At 58.6% G+C, this 14960-nt stretch overlaps 2 protein-coding genes across 8 annotated transcripts in view; one reads left to right on the forward strand and one right to left on the reverse strand.

The window, feature by feature from the left end:
- Positions 1-124: 124 nt before the first annotated feature.
- Positions 125-12382, forward strand: SLC16A3 (solute carrier family 16 member 3). Of its 4 annotated transcripts, XM_084750256.1 has the most exons (7): positions 125-1035; positions 1140-1289; positions 7202-7296; positions 8549-8792; positions 9106-9249; positions 10307-11077; positions 11542-12382. In XM_084750256.1, the coding sequence occupies exons 4-7, from the start codon at positions 8570-8572 to the stop codon at positions 11823-11825; spliced, it is 1422 nt and encodes a 473-aa protein (XP_084606382.1). In that variant the 5' UTR covers positions 125-1035; positions 1140-1289; positions 7202-7296; positions 8549-8569; the 3' UTR covers positions 11826-12382. The 4 variants fall into 4 exon arrangements, with proteins under 4 accessions (XP_084606382.1, XP_084606381.1, XP_084606384.1 ...); XM_084750255.1 differs by lacking the exons at positions 125-1035; positions 1140-1289 and adding an exon at positions 1316-1510; XM_084750258.1 differs by lacking the exons at positions 125-1035; positions 1140-1289 and adding an exon at positions 1523-2894.
- Positions 11870-14960, reverse strand: part of CSNK1D (casein kinase 1 delta) — a 32780-nt gene continuing 29689 nt past the window's right edge. For 2 of the 4 annotated variants that reach the window (XM_084750261.1, XM_084750265.1), the window contains exon 9: positions 11870-12822. In XM_084750261.1, coding sequence (XP_084606387.1) covers positions 12733-12822 — 90 coding nt within the window. In that variant the 3' untranslated portion in view covers positions 11870-12732. Of the gene's footprint in view, positions 12823-12984; positions 13030-14960 lie in introns of those variants that run through there. The other 2 variants (XR_014773195.1, XM_084750264.1) reach the window with 2 other exon arrangements.

Below are 14960 nucleotides of genomic sequence, written 5' to 3' on the forward strand. Positions count from 1 at the left end.
TTGGCTGCCTTACCTCCCAGAACTCAGTAACCTATGACAGGTTTTCATCCCTGAAGACAGAGGCCCATATGCCACTTGTTGGAGGCCATGGGATTTCCGCCATGCATGGTTTGGAGTTATAGCCAGGCCCTAGGCAGGGGTGGGGATCAGACCATGAGTGACACTTTTCATGGAGGGTCTATTGGGGGGTGCGTGTTGAACACCTAGTGGAGAGCAGTTGGTCTTGCCAGCCTGGGCAACTCAGTAGGTAAGGACTCAGGATGGTGGGCTATGGAACCAAAGCTAATGCCCATGGTACCCAGCCCAGCCCTGCCCCAGTTTAAGAATGGACAGACAGCTGTGACCTCCTGGACGTGGAGATCACCCTTTCCCGTTCTGGCTGTGTTGAGATCTTTGTCTAATGTTGCGTTACTACCTAAACTTCCTAGCTTCAGGGGACCTGGGGTCATTTATGAGCCTCATGAGAAGTGAGGTGCAAGATGGGTGTGGTGGTGGCGCACGCCTTTAATTCAGTGCTCAGGAGGCAGAGGCAGGAGGATCTCTGTGAGTTTGAGGACAGCCTGGTCTACAAACCGAGTCTAGGGCAGCCAGGGCTACACAGAAACCCAGGTTGGGTGCCTAGTTAGGATAAGTGTCCTGGGCTCTGTCCACCAAAGCTGATGCTCCCTGGTGCCCCCTCAGACCTTAGCACCCCAAGTGCCCGGTTGTTTCCGTTGTATGGAGGAGGAAAATGGGGCTGAAGACGCGCGGAAGGCCAGGAAGAACGGGAAGGCAGTCGAAGGGTGACAGAGCAGGGCTATGATGTCAGCGCCTGTATCTAGCTTTGCAGGGCCCTGACCACAGAGGAAAACAGAAGTTCAGAGACGTTGACTGCCTTGCCCAAGATGTGCGCGGGTCTTGCTTCCCAACCAGGGGAAACAGTTGCCACAACCACGGAATAACCCCACGCTTAGGCACAGGCAAGATACGGAGGCTCGGATGGGTCGAAGGTCCGAAGGAGGCCTGAAGGAGAGCTGAGGCACGGCAGGAGGCAAGGTACGTGGAGTACAGGGAGGCGTCTCCCACGAGGCAGAAGGCGGGGGCCGGGACATGGAGGACGAGAGGTCCCAGTATCGAGGGCACTGCCACTCTCTTGTCAGAATCATAAAAGGAGCCCACAGCCTTGGGAGGGGATAAATGGAAGGCAGAAAGAGGTGCCGACGGCGCAGAAGAGACTAGCGGGAAGCTCCATGTCGGGTGGGGTCCGCGTCCGAGGTGCCTATAAAACGGGTTCCGGCCCCGTTTCCCTGGTAAGTGGAGAACCGCAAGGACCGCGCCGTCGAGGTGCAGCGGCCCGTGCGCCCCCTCCGGCAGCGGCAGCTACGCGGGGTCCAGGCGGGGAGGGCAGGGGCGGCGCCAGGCAGCGGTGACGTGCAAGGGGGACGTGCAGCGCGAGGGATGAGAGCACTTAAAATCGCCCCCGGCGCGGCGCCGGGCAAGCTGAAGCGGACGCAGCGGCTGGCGGTGGCAGGTAGGCGCGGCGGGATGCTTGGCGGGGAGGGAGACAGGGACTCTCTCTTCAGTCGCTCAGGGGCTGGGCCTTGGTTCATCAGGTGTGGGATCCGGGCCTGGAGTTGCTGGTCTCCGGCCCCCCCACCCCCCTGCCTCCTGGTTCTCCAGCCCGGGTTCTCTCCTGACTTAGAGAACCCTCTCTCCACTGCGCTTCCACCAAACGGCCTGGAGCAGCCAGTCGCGCGCTCGCATCCTGCCTTCACACAAGCCTATCTATCCATCGGGTTACCCTCGGGGGCTGGGCTTCATCCTTGAGGCAGCCCAGCTGTCCCGGGCGACCGAACGTCCAGAGTATAAATAGCGCGGCCCAAGAGTGTTGGAGGGTGGCCGGGCGCCCCCAGAGCCTGGGCTATATTTGGTGGGAATGCCTTCTTGGAACCCTGAACCTCCAAAGGCCGTCCAGTGAGAGGCACACGTGCGCTTGGGAATGGTTCCAGGTTGGGGGAGGAACGCCCTCGGGTCTCTTTTTCTCGTTTCCTCTTCACGTTCGCCTTTACTACCACCTTAAACTCACTAACCCTCATCCAGCTACCACCACGCGCCCGAACTAGGTACATGAAAAGTGGGTTTTCCTCCTGAATGGGCTCGGTTTGTCTTATCCTCATCCCGTAGGCAAACCAGAAACACAGCCTCAGTTCTCTTACCTGAAAAGTGGGTTGATTAGGCGCCTGCCTGCCTGGATGCTGGTCCAGTCAAGGGAAGCCATTACCTCTGGGCAGCTGATGATGTTTGGAATCTGAGTGACAGGCGGGTGGGCACGGGCCGCATGTTCAGGCCAACAGAAACCCCTTCTGTGATGATCAGAGTCCGGGCAACAGAGTGATCCACAGGCCCCTATGGGACCAGGGCTCAGCAGCGTGTCCAAAGCTGGGGTAGAGTCTGTCCGGAGCAGGTTCCCTCCCAGGGCTTCCTCCCAGCTTCCTTCTACAGTCCCAAAAGCTGGCTGGGTCCAGTGGGGTCTGGGTCTGTCTGTGTTGAGGAATGAGGACCGTCTCGAACGTGTGGGGACTCCCTCGGGAGCTGGGATGGTGTGCAAACGATGGGTCTTAGCCCTCAAGGGGCACTGGTGACACCACCTTGGGGTGTGATGGCACCTTCTTGCCAAGGACTTTGTGGTGTCCACAAAGCCATGGATAACCAGTGATTTGGCTCCATGAGAGACTTCCCGGACTACTAGTGACCTTGGGCAGGGCTTGCTCCCCATAAAAAAACGATCTCACTGCCTGGACGCCTAAATTTGGAGGGAAGTGCTGATGATCGTAGAGCCATCAAAAAGCGATGTGGAAGAGGCCAGTGCGTGAGACCCCACAGCGTGTTGGTTTTCCAGGATTACTGACTCCAGGGTGAGTCCTGCAGTGGACTGGCCAGGAAAGGGAGGGTGGTTGAGGGGCCAAAAGCAGGCAGCACCTTGGGGTCCCAAGCAAGACCTTCTGGATGGCCGTCCTAAGCAATCGGAGACGCCTCTGTACCAGGCCTTGGCCCACCTGGCTCTGAGCACTGGCACAGGGGCAGGTCAGGAGTGAGACCGCCCTAGTGACCAGAGTAGGCTTCCGGCCTCAGTTCCCATGAGTGGAATGGGCCATGAGGAGCAGATGGACTCAGGAACCAGCTGAGACGCCCGCGGTCAGCATGTCAGAGGCTCAGCCGCGCGCCCCAGCTCGCTTCTGCGAAGGGCGGAATGAACAAGGCCGGCTTGCCAGCGGATCTGCGGGTGAATCGTAGGCCCCTCGGGGCATGTGGTGCCGCACGCGGCTAGAACTGTGGAAGCTGAGGAGGACCGCCTACTCCAAGCAATACGGCGGCGGCTCCTCCCTTGGCGCGGTCACGTCCCCCACGTCCCGAGGCCGCTTGGGCGGAGCTTCCTTCCCTTCCCGACCCTAGCCCGACCCACTGAGCCCCTCCCAGGGCTGCCAGACCTCCACCACTAGCTTTCCAGGTGGAGTGAGGAGATCCGGCCGGCCGGTGCCCTCTAGCCCCACCCCCACCTCACCCCACCCCCATCCACACTTTTGTCATCTCTAGATAGCTATACTTTCTTCTTGACAGTGATGGGAGTTGGGGGGGGGGCGGGGGCGACTCTTCTGACTTCAGAGCCTTTCTTTAGTTTTAGCCTTAGATCCTGGCTTTAGGGAGGAAGACTGCAATGAGACTCCAGGGAGTCATAAGATGGCCTTGGAGAGGCGTGGCCAGTGCAATGCCCAGCGGGCCGCCGTTGGAACCTTGCTGGAAAGTGGCTCAGGGAAGGGTCTCCCACATCAGGCTTGAGCAGGTTCCCAGGGATGCCCCATTTTGTGACAGGCAAGTGCTGATGGTTCCTCGCAAGAGGTGGGAGTCTGAGCCCAGCTATGCTAGGACAGCTCCTTCAGGGATCTCAGGCCTGGGGTGGGTGCTGGTTGGCTATGGGCAACAGTGTTTACTCTGGCAAACGAGGCCAGTATTTCTACCCGACTGGTCCTTGCAAAATTGATGTGAGCTGACGGGACAGCTTGCAGGGAACCGGGCATGCCCTGGAGGCTGGGCAGGCCAGCAGAGATGGGATGGCGGGCCAGGCAAGCCCATGGCTCATCTTTTGCTGCAGCACAGAGGCCTCTCCAGAAGCATCACCTAGGGACTTTGCCGTGGCAGACCTTTGCACACTGGTGGGCTCAGGGCTGAGGGCCCAGAGAGCAGAGCACATTGTTTGAACATGACAGGGAAAGGGGGGGGGGGGACGGACTTGGGAGCCTTTCGGCAACCTCTTGGCCCTGCCACCCCAATACACTGGATGCTAGCCTCAGCTGGCTGCTGACTTGCTCTTTGGGGGGGGTCTGGGATGTCATCCATTTGGACCACAAAGCCAGGGCCAAGGCTGGTCCCTCCTCTGATGGCAGGCACTTAACGGGCACCTGGACTGCCTTCCTTGGACTGGTCTGCACTCCTTGGATGCATAGGGCTGTTCCCAGGGAGTCCAACGGGTACTTCTGCCATAGGCAACAGCCAATGCGGTAGGTCTTCTGACGGCCTCTCTCAACCCAGCCCCACCCCCAGATCAGTTTTCTGTGACCTGGAGGCCGGGTTATTTCTGGGCTGCTTCACAGGGAGGGTAAATGTCACTGAAAGGCCAGACAGCTAGGGTGTGCCCATGTGATACGCTTTTGGAGGTGGGGTGCCTGTGGACATAGACAGGGAAGCCTTAGCATTAGAGCACAGTTCTGCGCTGTTACCCTGTAGATCTCATCCCAAAGGCTGGCCGGGAGTCTAGCCTTTCACTCTGCTGGGGTGTGTTTAGGCTTGGGGTGTAACAGCAGGCTTGAACTCCACTCCTGGTTGGGAAATTGTCTTCTCCCTGAGAAGCCTCCCTCTCCAGGTCTCTGGTGACTGGGGTGGGCAGTCAGCGCCCAGGCTGGGTAAGGACAGTGTGGTGCTGGGCCTTGACAGGGAGGCTCCGGTCTCCGTGCCATCACCTCCATGGCACGAAGGTGGCCCGCCCTGTGTACACCTTACACGGCAGCCACAGGACTGAGTCGTCCCAGGACATTACTCTTCTGACCTTGCTTGCCCTCCAAGACCCCAGCTCAGAGGGCACCTCATTTACAGCAGGTAATTATGTCCCCATTTCTGTCCTCTATGGACTCTGAGCAGCCCAATGAGGGCCCAGCCTTTACAGCAAACACAGGTAGAGAATCGTGGACCGACTCAAACACCTGTTAGTACCTTGACAAGTGCTAGATGTATCTGATATGGCCCAGAAGCTCGAGTCTGGAAGCCTTAAGTCCTCTGTGGGGGCCTCAGGTGCCCAGGGTTGTTAGTGCCACTGCTGGCTCTGGGGGGACCTCAGGTGTCCAGGGTTAGGTCAGTGCCACTGCTGGCTCTGTGGGGACCTCAGGTGTCCAGGGTTAGGTCAGTGCCACTGCTGGCTCTGGGGGGACCTCAGGTGTCCAGGGTTAGGTCAGTGCCACTGCTGGTTCTGGGGGGACCTCAGGTGTCCAGGGTTAGGTCAGTGCCACTGCTGGTTCTGGGCATGCTCTCTGTTTTACTTCGAAAGGAAACTGGATTTTATTTGATTTTCTTTTAAACATTTTAAATTTATTTTGTGAACATGGGGTAGGGGCACAGGCATGTTTGCACCTGTTAGTGTATGCCATTGCTTGTGGAGGTCACCGTCCATCATGTAGGTCATAATGACTGAACCCAGTTGTCAGCCTCAGTGGACAGTGCCTTTACCCACTGATCCATCTTGCCTGCCCTGGATTTATTTTAAAAAGTGCAACAGAAGGCCGGGCATGGTGATGCATGTCATTAATCTCAGCACTCAGGACTTAGTGGCAGCAGTGTTCAAGGCCATCTGTTACATGCGGAGAGCTCCGGGCAAGAGACCGTCTATGCACACGTGCACGCACACCCCCCCCACATACACACACATACACACATGTACACACACATGTATGCATGCACACCCCCACATACACACATGTACACACACATGTACATATACACACGTACACACACATCCCACAAACACACACATGCACACACACATGCACACACCCACCCCACATACACCACACAGAAAGAAAAAACAGGAAGGAAAGAAGGAAGGAAGGGGCAACAGACTTGTGTAAACCTACAACCACCCTCCCATTCTCTCCATCACTCCTCCCATCACCCATGGGCCTGGTCACCCATGGGCCTGGTCACCCATGGGCCTGGACACCCTCTGGGCCTGGTCACCCATGGGCCTGGACACCCTCTGGGCCTGGTCACCCATGGGCCTGGTCACCCTCGGGCCTGGTCACCCTCTGGGCCTGGTCACCCTCGGGCCTGGTCACCCTCTGGGCCTGGTCACCCTCTGGGCCTGGTCACCCATGGGCCTGGTCACCCTCTGGGCCTGGTCACCCATGGGCCTGGTCACCCATGGGCCTGGTTACCCTCTGGGCCTGGGCACCCTCTGGGCCTGGTCACCCATGGGCCTGGTCACCCTCTGGGCCTGGTCACCCTCTGGGCCTGGTCACCCATGGGGCTGGGCACCCATGGGCCTGGTCACCCTCTGGGCCTGGTCACCCATGGGCCTGGTCACCCATGGGCCTGGTCACCCATGGGCCTGGTCACCCTCTGGGCCTGGGCACCCATGGGCCTGGTCACCCTCTGGGCCTGGGCACCCATGGGCCTGGTCACCCATGGGCCTGGTCACCCTCTGGGCCTGGTCACCCATGGGCCTGGTCACCCTCATGGTTTCATCTCTAAATGGTATGTCCCTAAGATGTGCCCACCCCAGATTTTAAAATTCCCTTTTAAATAATCTGAGGGGCCTTTTAGACTCAGGGCTGATGGAGAAGAGGTGTCTGGCACTTGGCTCCCACTGAGCATGTCCTGACAGTGGCTTATGACGCTTCTCTTTTGGGTGTTAGCGGGGAGAGTCTCAGGCTGGGCCCAGGCCAGGTGGTCAGCAGCAGGGTGCAGCCTTCCAGGGTTGGTGTGCATTCATTCCCAGCAGAGCCTGGCTTCCTGGGACAGTCTGGGTTAGCGCGTCTGCACCCCAGCCCCAGGACTGCTCACAGAAGGAAGCTGGCAAAGGGGCAGGGTGAGCAGCCAAGGCGGGAGGCTCTCGTGGTCAGGGGTTTGCATCCCAGTGCCCGCTCGCTTACACATCACGGCTTGCCTTTCTCCCCAGAATACTGTGTGGCAGGGCACCACTTGTGGAGAGAGACGAACAGGCTGGACTGAATACTCAGGTCAGAGGCCGCTTCCGCTGCAGCTCAACTCTCGGTGAGATGGGAGGAGGCTAACCTCTGGGATTAGGGGAGTACTGACGGTGGGGTACAATACCAGACACAAGCTGGCCCTAGCTTTCAGACTTGCTTGGTCTCACACGTACTAAGCCCCTGAGATTCATAAACAGGGCAGTTAGCACTGGGTGGGTGTGGGGTGTGGTGTGGGGTGTGGGGAAGACAGTAGCCAGGGGTCAGAGGATCAACTCCTGTTCCTGACTGGGATATGAGCTGCTGCCATGGCTGACAGTTTCCCCTTAACCCCCATACCTTCCCAGAATCCATCAGGACCTTCAGCTTCTCCCATAAGCCAATGTCATGGATGGTTCCAGGCAGAGTTACAACTACAGCTAGAGTCACAGCTCTCCCCAGGGCCAGTGGGAAGCCCCCCTCAGATACCACAGCCTGTTTCTTCATCTGTTTCTGTTCTGGACATGAGCCCTCCCTCCCAGCCAGCCAGAGCGGGCAAGGGTCCAGCACGGGTCCTCGGGCAGCAGAGCAGGACAGGGCTGACCTATGTAGACTGAGGTGGGCACTGTGCTGCACACCCACCCTACACATGACCCTATGCAGACTCAGAAGTGGGCACCGTGCTGCACGCCCACCCTATACATGACCCTATGCAGACTCAGAGGCGGGCACTGTGCTGCACACCCACCCTACACATGACCCTGTGCAGACTCAGAGGCGGGCACTGTGCTGCACACCTACCCTACACATGACCCTGTGCAGACTCAGAGGTGGGCACTGTGCTACCCGCCCACCCTACACATGACCCTATGCAGACTCAGAGGCGGGCACTGTGCTGCACACCTACCCTACACATGACCCTATGTAGACTCAGAGGTGGGCACTGTGCTGCCCGCCCACCCTACACATTCTTTGAACGTGCCCCAAAGGAGCGGGGAGTATAGGTTGCTGCCAGGACTGCAGTGGGCTCATCTTCTGCCCAGCACAAGTTCGGAAGACACCCGCTGGGCTGATTTCTTGGGTCTGCTCTTCCAGGTTGAGCCCTAAAGTCATTGTACTTTATAGCCACCTGTGTGGCAACAGGCACCTGAATGAGGGGTCCAGGCAGCTTCACAAAATACCAGTTACGGCTAGCTGGGGTGGGAGCCCTGAGCCAGCATGGTGCCAGTCCTGGCACCCTCCAGGAGTCTTGTGTACTTATGTCCGCACCTGCCTCTGCTGGGCTGCGGCTGAGATGGTCACCGTGGCAACCCGAGTCAGCCCTGTTTCTCTTCTCTCAGGTGGAACCGGCCCTCTTGGCAATGGGAGGAGCTGTGGTGGACGAGGGTCCCACGGGCATCAAGGCCCCCGATGGGGGCTGGGGCTGGGCCGTCCTCTTTGGCTGTTTCATCATCACGGGTTTCTCCTACGCCTTCCCCAAAGCAGTCAGCGTCTTTTTCAAGGAGCTCATACACGAGTTTGGGATTGGCTACAGCGACACGGCCTGGATCTCCTCCATCCTGCTAGCTATGCTGTACGGCACAGGTGAGGTGGGGTGAATCCCAGGGTGGGTGACCTTGCCAGAAAGCTATCGGTTCTCTGAAGGGCAAAGTGTCTCTGTCCCTAAGTGGGCAGGTTGTGTTGACGCTCCCAGTGGGCAGGGTAGTTCCTTCAAAGACGGCTGATGCCTGTTGCCCTGCTTAGGCCATGTGAGAAGCTGGGCCCTGCCCAGTGTCCATCAGTCACCGGCACTAAGAGCCTGGCTGCTCCCCCTCCCCCCAGCGCCCAGCACACCTCATACTGAGGGCAGAGACAAACTGGAGGCCTGGCCCTGCACTCAGCTACCTTCTCCACACAGGACCACTCTGCAGCGTGTGTGTGAACCGCTTCGGCTGCCGGCCTGTCATGTTTGTGGGCGGCCTCTTCGCATCCCTGGGAATGGTGGCCGCGTCGTTCTGCACAAGCATTATCCAGATCTACCTCACCACGGGGGTCATCACTGGTGAGTCTGGTGGCACCTGCAGACCTCAGGGGTCAGGACAGGTGAGCGGGCTGTGGTGCTTCTGATCACCTGCCCTGAGTCTCGGGGACAAATTGAGCACTGTTGGCCTCCTTGGCTAGATCCTTCCATCCCATCCACAACCGACTGGCAGAGTAGTGAGCACAGCCTTGCTGGGGGCGAATGGCCAGTACCTGAGGCTCTGTGCTTTGAGACCATCTGCAATGGAGCCTGTGTCCAGGGAAGCTGGGAGGAGTGGACGAACGTCCGGAAAGGCCAAGGGGTCTAAGCTGCCTTGTGTGGAAACAGGAGTCACGACGTCTCACGTGGCCTTCCCTGCAAGTCCTGGCCATGGGGTTTAACCTGCCCTCCTTGCAGGCTTGGGTCCCAGGGTCTCACACTGACCTCTCTTGCAGGCGTGGGTCTCAGGGTCTCACACTGACCTCTCTTGCAGGCGTGGGTCTCAGGGTCTCACACTGACCTCTCTTGCAGGCTTGGGTCTCAGGGTCTCACACTGACCTCTCTTGCAGGCGTGGGTCTCAGGGTCTCACACCGACCTCTCTTGCAGGCTTGGGTCTCAGGGTCTCACACCGACCTCTCTTGCAGGCTTGGGTCTCAGGGTCTCACACCGACCTCTCTTGCAGGCTTGGGTCTCAGGGTCTCACACCGACCTCTCTTGAAGGCTTGGGTCTCGGTCTCACACCGACCTCTCTTGCAGGCTTGGGTCTCAGGGTCTCACACCGACCTCTCTTGCAGGCTTGGGTCTCAGGGTCTCACACCGACCTCTCTTGCAGGCTTGGGTCTCAGGGTCTCACACCGACCTCTCTTGCAGGCGTGGGTCTCAGGGTCTCACACCGACCTCTCTTGCAGGCGTGGGTCTCAGGGTCTCACACCGACCTCTCTTGCAGGCTTGGGTCTCAGAGTCTCACACCGACCTCTCTTGCAGGCTTGGGTCTCAGAGTCTCACACTGACCTCTCTTGCAGGCGTGGGTCTCAGAGTCTCACACCGACCTCTCTTGCAGGCTTGGGTCTCAGAGTCTCACACTGACCTCTCTTGCAGGCTTGGGTCTGGCTCTCAACTTCCAGCCCTCCCTCATCATGCTCAACCGGTACTTCAACAAGCGGCGCCCTATAGCCAACGGGCTGGCGGCAGCAGGCAGCCCAGTGTTCCTTTCTGCACTGTCTCCATTGGGGCAGCTGCTGCAGGACCACTATGGCTGGCGGGGTGGCTTCCTCATCCTGGGGGGCCTGCTGCTCAACTGCTGCGTGTGTGCTGCCCTCATGAGGCCACTAGTGGCACCCCAGGCAAGCGGAGGGACTGGGCCCGAAAAGCAGCCCCAGCGGCCATCGCAGCAGCTGCTGGACCTGAGTGTCTTTCGAGACCGTGGCTTCCTCATCTATGCGGTGGCTGCCTCCATCATGGTGCTGGGGCTCTTCGTGCCGCCCGTGTTTGTGGTGAGCTATGCTAAGGATCTCGGCGTGCCTGACACAAAGGCCGCCTTCCTTCTCACCATCCTGGGCTTCATTGACATCTTCGCCAGGCCCACAGCTGGCTTCATCACGGGGCTCAAGAAGGTGCGGCCCTACTCTGTCTACCTCTTCAGCTTTGCCATGTTCTTCAATGGCTTCACTGACCTGACAGGCTCCACGGCCAGCGACTATGGCGGCCTGGTGGTCTTCTGCATCTTCTTCGGCATCTCATACGGCATGGTGGGGGCCCTGCAGTTTGAGGTGCTCATGGCTATCGTGGGCACTCAGAAGTTCTCCAGTGCCATTGGTCTCGTGCTGCTGTTGGAGGCCATGGCTGTGCTCATCGGACCCCCATCAGGAGGTGAGTGCTGCCATCAGGACAGGCCTGGACCCGACGGCTCTACCCACCCCCAGGGGCGGGACAACACAAGGGCAGCTTTTAATGCTGGTTACTTTGGTCCTCCTTCCGTTTGAAGACCAGCTGAAGAAACACTCCATTGCAATTCGGAATGGTTTTGGCTGGAGAGGGCAGTCTAGCTATCCTGGCCTTGGGTCTCTTACGCCACACACAGCCCTAGCACACCTCCTTGGAGCTTTTGGCTCCTTCTTTCTCCCAGAATAGTCCCGGGCTTTGCTAAGCTGGGCTTCTTCTAAGGGTCACAGGAGGGGTCTGTGCCTGGCAGGTGGGGTTACACCCTCAGGGCCACTTCTAGCTGGTTTTGTTCCCACAGGTAGGATGAAGAGGAAGGGGAGGATGGAGAGGGCTGGGCGGGTGCAGCCAGGGTCCTCCCAGGATGCTCTAGCAACCTGCGGTCTTCTTTGCAGGCAAGCTGCGGGACGCAACAGGAGTTTACAAGTACGTGTTCATCCTGGCGGGGGCTGAGGTGCTCACCTCCTCCCTCGTGCTGCTGCTGGGCAACTTCTGCTGCATCGGGAGGAGGAGGCCCCAGGCCCAGGCGACACAACCTGAGGCGGTGGCCTCCGAGGAGGAGAAGCTCCACAAGCCCCCCGTGGACATGGGGGTGGACTCCAGGGAGGTGGAGCACTTCCTGAAGGCAGAACCTGAGAAAAATGGGGAGGTGGCTCACACCCCGGAAACCAGCGTGTGAGCGGCCTGGCCGGGCGGGCAGGGAGCAGGGAAGAGGTCCAGAGACTGGCAACGCTCATATTTATTTCACAAACAGGACCAGCTGAGGCGGGGCCATCTGCTCAGCTCTGGCTGCCTGGTCAGCGGGTCAGTGTTTTGCGGGGAGAGGTGGCGGGGTGGGAACCGTGTCATTCCAAAGTGGATCTGCGGTGAAGTCAAGGAAGCCCCACAGTCACCAGCCGCCCACACCAGGGAGCCAGCCTCCCCCGCACCCGCCCCTGTGGCCAAGGACCTAGAAACCCACACTCAGGAGACAACACGACTTTAATCAGAGGGCAGGGCTGGGACAGGCTGGTAGGTGGGTGCTGCCTGCAGGGCCCTCCCTGGTCCCACCATCCTACCCCCACCTCCAGCCCTAGTCTCCTACATTGCCGGTCATCCCTCTGTCTGGGGGCAGAAATGGTCCTGCGTGTGGGAGGCGTGTCAGAGGGCCTGTCCCCAGGAGCTGGCCAGTCCTGGCCAGTGGGCAGTCCACCCTGGCCCCACCTTTTCTTAAATAACAAACTGCTCATCTTAGAATGGTTCTGATTGTCATTAGCTCTCCTGGTCCTGCCTGCTGTGACAGGGCAGCTCAGTAGCCACAGCACTCACACAGCAGGAAGAAAAGGGGAGAAGGGAGCAGCAAGGGAGGGAGCCCCACCTGGAGGCTATGGGGAGCCCCAGGGGTAGGGGTGTAAGCTCTGTTCACTGTGTGTTTCCTGCCTTCTGTTTATTTGGCCCTCTGGAAGGTTGGCAAATTTCTCTATGTGGCCAGCACCTGCTGATCTGTGCAGCCCGTGCTCAGCACTCGGGCACCTCACACCCACCTGCCCTGTGGCCGGCGGCGGCCTGCGTGGCTGGAAGGCCGGTCAGAGGCCGCTGGGGCCGCCTCAGTAGGTGGTACGTCGTGGGCGCTGGGGACGGCAGCGGGCACCTTGGCGGGCCGCATGCAGCCGGAGAGATGCCATGTCCCTGCTTCTCTGCAAGGAAAAGGAGGCGAGTGCTCATATCTGGGCCCAGCTCCATGAGGGACCAAGGGCTTGGAGCTCTAGACTCTGGGGTCCCTCTACCATCTGGTGGGCAATACTGGCAGCAGCAGTGGTCACATGCATCTTGGGAGTCACCAGAGCAAGTGGGAAAGGCAAGGGCCCGAGGCTTCAAGATGGGCCAAGCCCCAACTGTGACCTCTAGAAAATAGAGAAAAAGGAAAAAAAGTAGGGGAAGGGCCTCAGGGGACACAGTCTGCTCTGCCCACCTCTTAGCTAGCCTAAGCCTCAACTGCTCACCCCCTGCCCTTGCAATCCCTCCCCTGATCCCTCAGGCTGTAGCAACCATACTGATAAAATCATTGGTTGAGGGTGGCTCTTGGAGGGGCAGGCACAAGAAGAGGGCTTGTTCAACCTTGGACCATCTGCACTGATCAAACTCTGGCAGTGCTGCTCCATCCTCCACACCCTAAACCAGCTCTTCCCTCGCTAAGCTGCCCCGTCCCACGTGCGCCATCCCATAATTGCACCCAGTGACATTAGTTAGAGTCCTTATAGGGGGAAGACCCACAGCGGCCTGCGGCCTTTATAAAGCAGAGGCGCCTCTATGTACACATGCCCACCCGCCCCCAGTTGTGGCAGCCTCCGGACCCTCTAGTGAGCAGGTAGTCTCATCTGTCTGCATTTGTGGACTGAGGTATTTTCTAATTGGACAAAACAAAACAAAAAAAAACCCTTCCTGCCCTCCAAGCTTGGCTGCTTGGAACACCCAGAGTGGTGACCAACCCAAGCAGGTGATGCACAAAGCCAGGAGGGCTGGGGTGGCCTGTGGCTCCGCCTGTAGCAGCTGAACTGAGCACCACGGGAAGGCTGTATTCAGGGTCCTATGAAGCCTGAGTGACAATGGAGAGGACGGCCAAGGTTCAGGGCAACAGAGAAGATCCCCAGCAGCCCCCCACCGGTCTGAGGCAAACTAGGTTATGGTGGCTGCTGCTGCTATGCTTTGCTGGGTCTTTGACCCTACGACATGTGAGGAGCCTGTGGGTGGGGCTACCTAGTCTGCAGTGTAGACAATAGCCTCTTGGATGCTCGGTCCACCCGGACTCTAGTGCCAAGACCAAATCCTCTCACCTCTAGCACAAGCCCCTTTACAGAGAGGAGAAGTTAGCAGTGCCGTGCTTATAGGGTCCCCTGTACTTTGCCTGGCTACAACAGGAGGGAGCTCCAGACCGGGCAAGGTGCTAGCGTAGACAGAACCGGCACTAGTATGCCATCCAGCTCTGGTTCTCAGCCTGCCTAAATGGCCCTTTAATGCAGCTCCTCATGTTGTGACCCTCAACCATAAAAATCATTCTCATCAATACTTTGTTACTAGCTTTGCCACTACAAATCGTAAGCATTTTTGGAGACAGAAGTTTGACAAAGGGGTCCTGACCCACTGGTTGAGAATCGCAGTCCTAGCTAAAGAGGGGATAGAGTGGGTCAACACATTCCCTTCTGGACCTCACTAGGTGGGCCAGAAAGCCCACGTGGAATGCTCAGGGTACAGGCAGAAAGGCTCAAGAGTGACTTGGAAGAGACAACAGCAGGTTGAGGGAGGGGGTGAGGGGCAGGAACGTAGTAGCATCATGGTGGGCATTCCCCTTTCTAGCACGCCCACATGGGCCGCCTGCAGGCACCAAACAAGAGGATTTGGGCTGGAATTCCTACCAGCGCTTGACTGCTACAATTGAGCCTCTAAGTTCAGCTGGCCAAGCTCATCAGGATGTGGGACACAGATTAGGACCTCCCAAAAGGACAGGTTTCCCTGTCCCCCAAATGGGGTGCTGCTGTAGAAGCGGCAGGTGGAATGGGTGGGTGCCTTTTCCCAGTGCCTGCCAGGAGCGCAGGCAGCGGGACACACCCACCTGAGGTAAGCATCTAAGGCGCTGACACAGAGGCCTATGCAAGCTAGGTACTTGTGAGTGGAGAAGGGCACAGCATCCTATGTGAACTCACACATATACCCAAATGCATGCCACGGTCCAAGTGGGAGTCACCTTTCTGGCACCTGCTCCAACCAGCTTCCCAAGGCTCACAGGCTGAGGAGAGAGACAAGCAGGACCAGCAAGCACCCTGACAACGTGAGCCCT

Source organism: Acomys minous (assembly GCF_964271855.1).
Source record: "Acomys minous genome assembly, chromosome: 12".
In the NCBI taxonomy this organism is placed as follows: domain Eukaryota; kingdom Metazoa; phylum Chordata; class Mammalia; order Rodentia; family Muridae; genus Acomys; species Acomys minous.

Coding starts and splice junctions, on each gene's coding strand:
- SLC16A3 (XM_084750256.1), top strand. CDS start 8,570: ATGGGAGGAGCTGTGGTGGACGAGGGTCCCACGGGCATCAAGGCCCCC. Junction 8,793..9,105: donor AGCTATGCTGTACGGCACAG/GTGAGGTGGGGT, acceptor TTCTCCACACAG/GACCACTCTGCAGCGTGTGT. Junction 11,078..11,541: donor CATCGGACCCCCATCAGGAG/GTGAGTGCTGCC, acceptor TCTTCTTTGCAG/GCAAGCTGCGGGACGCAACA.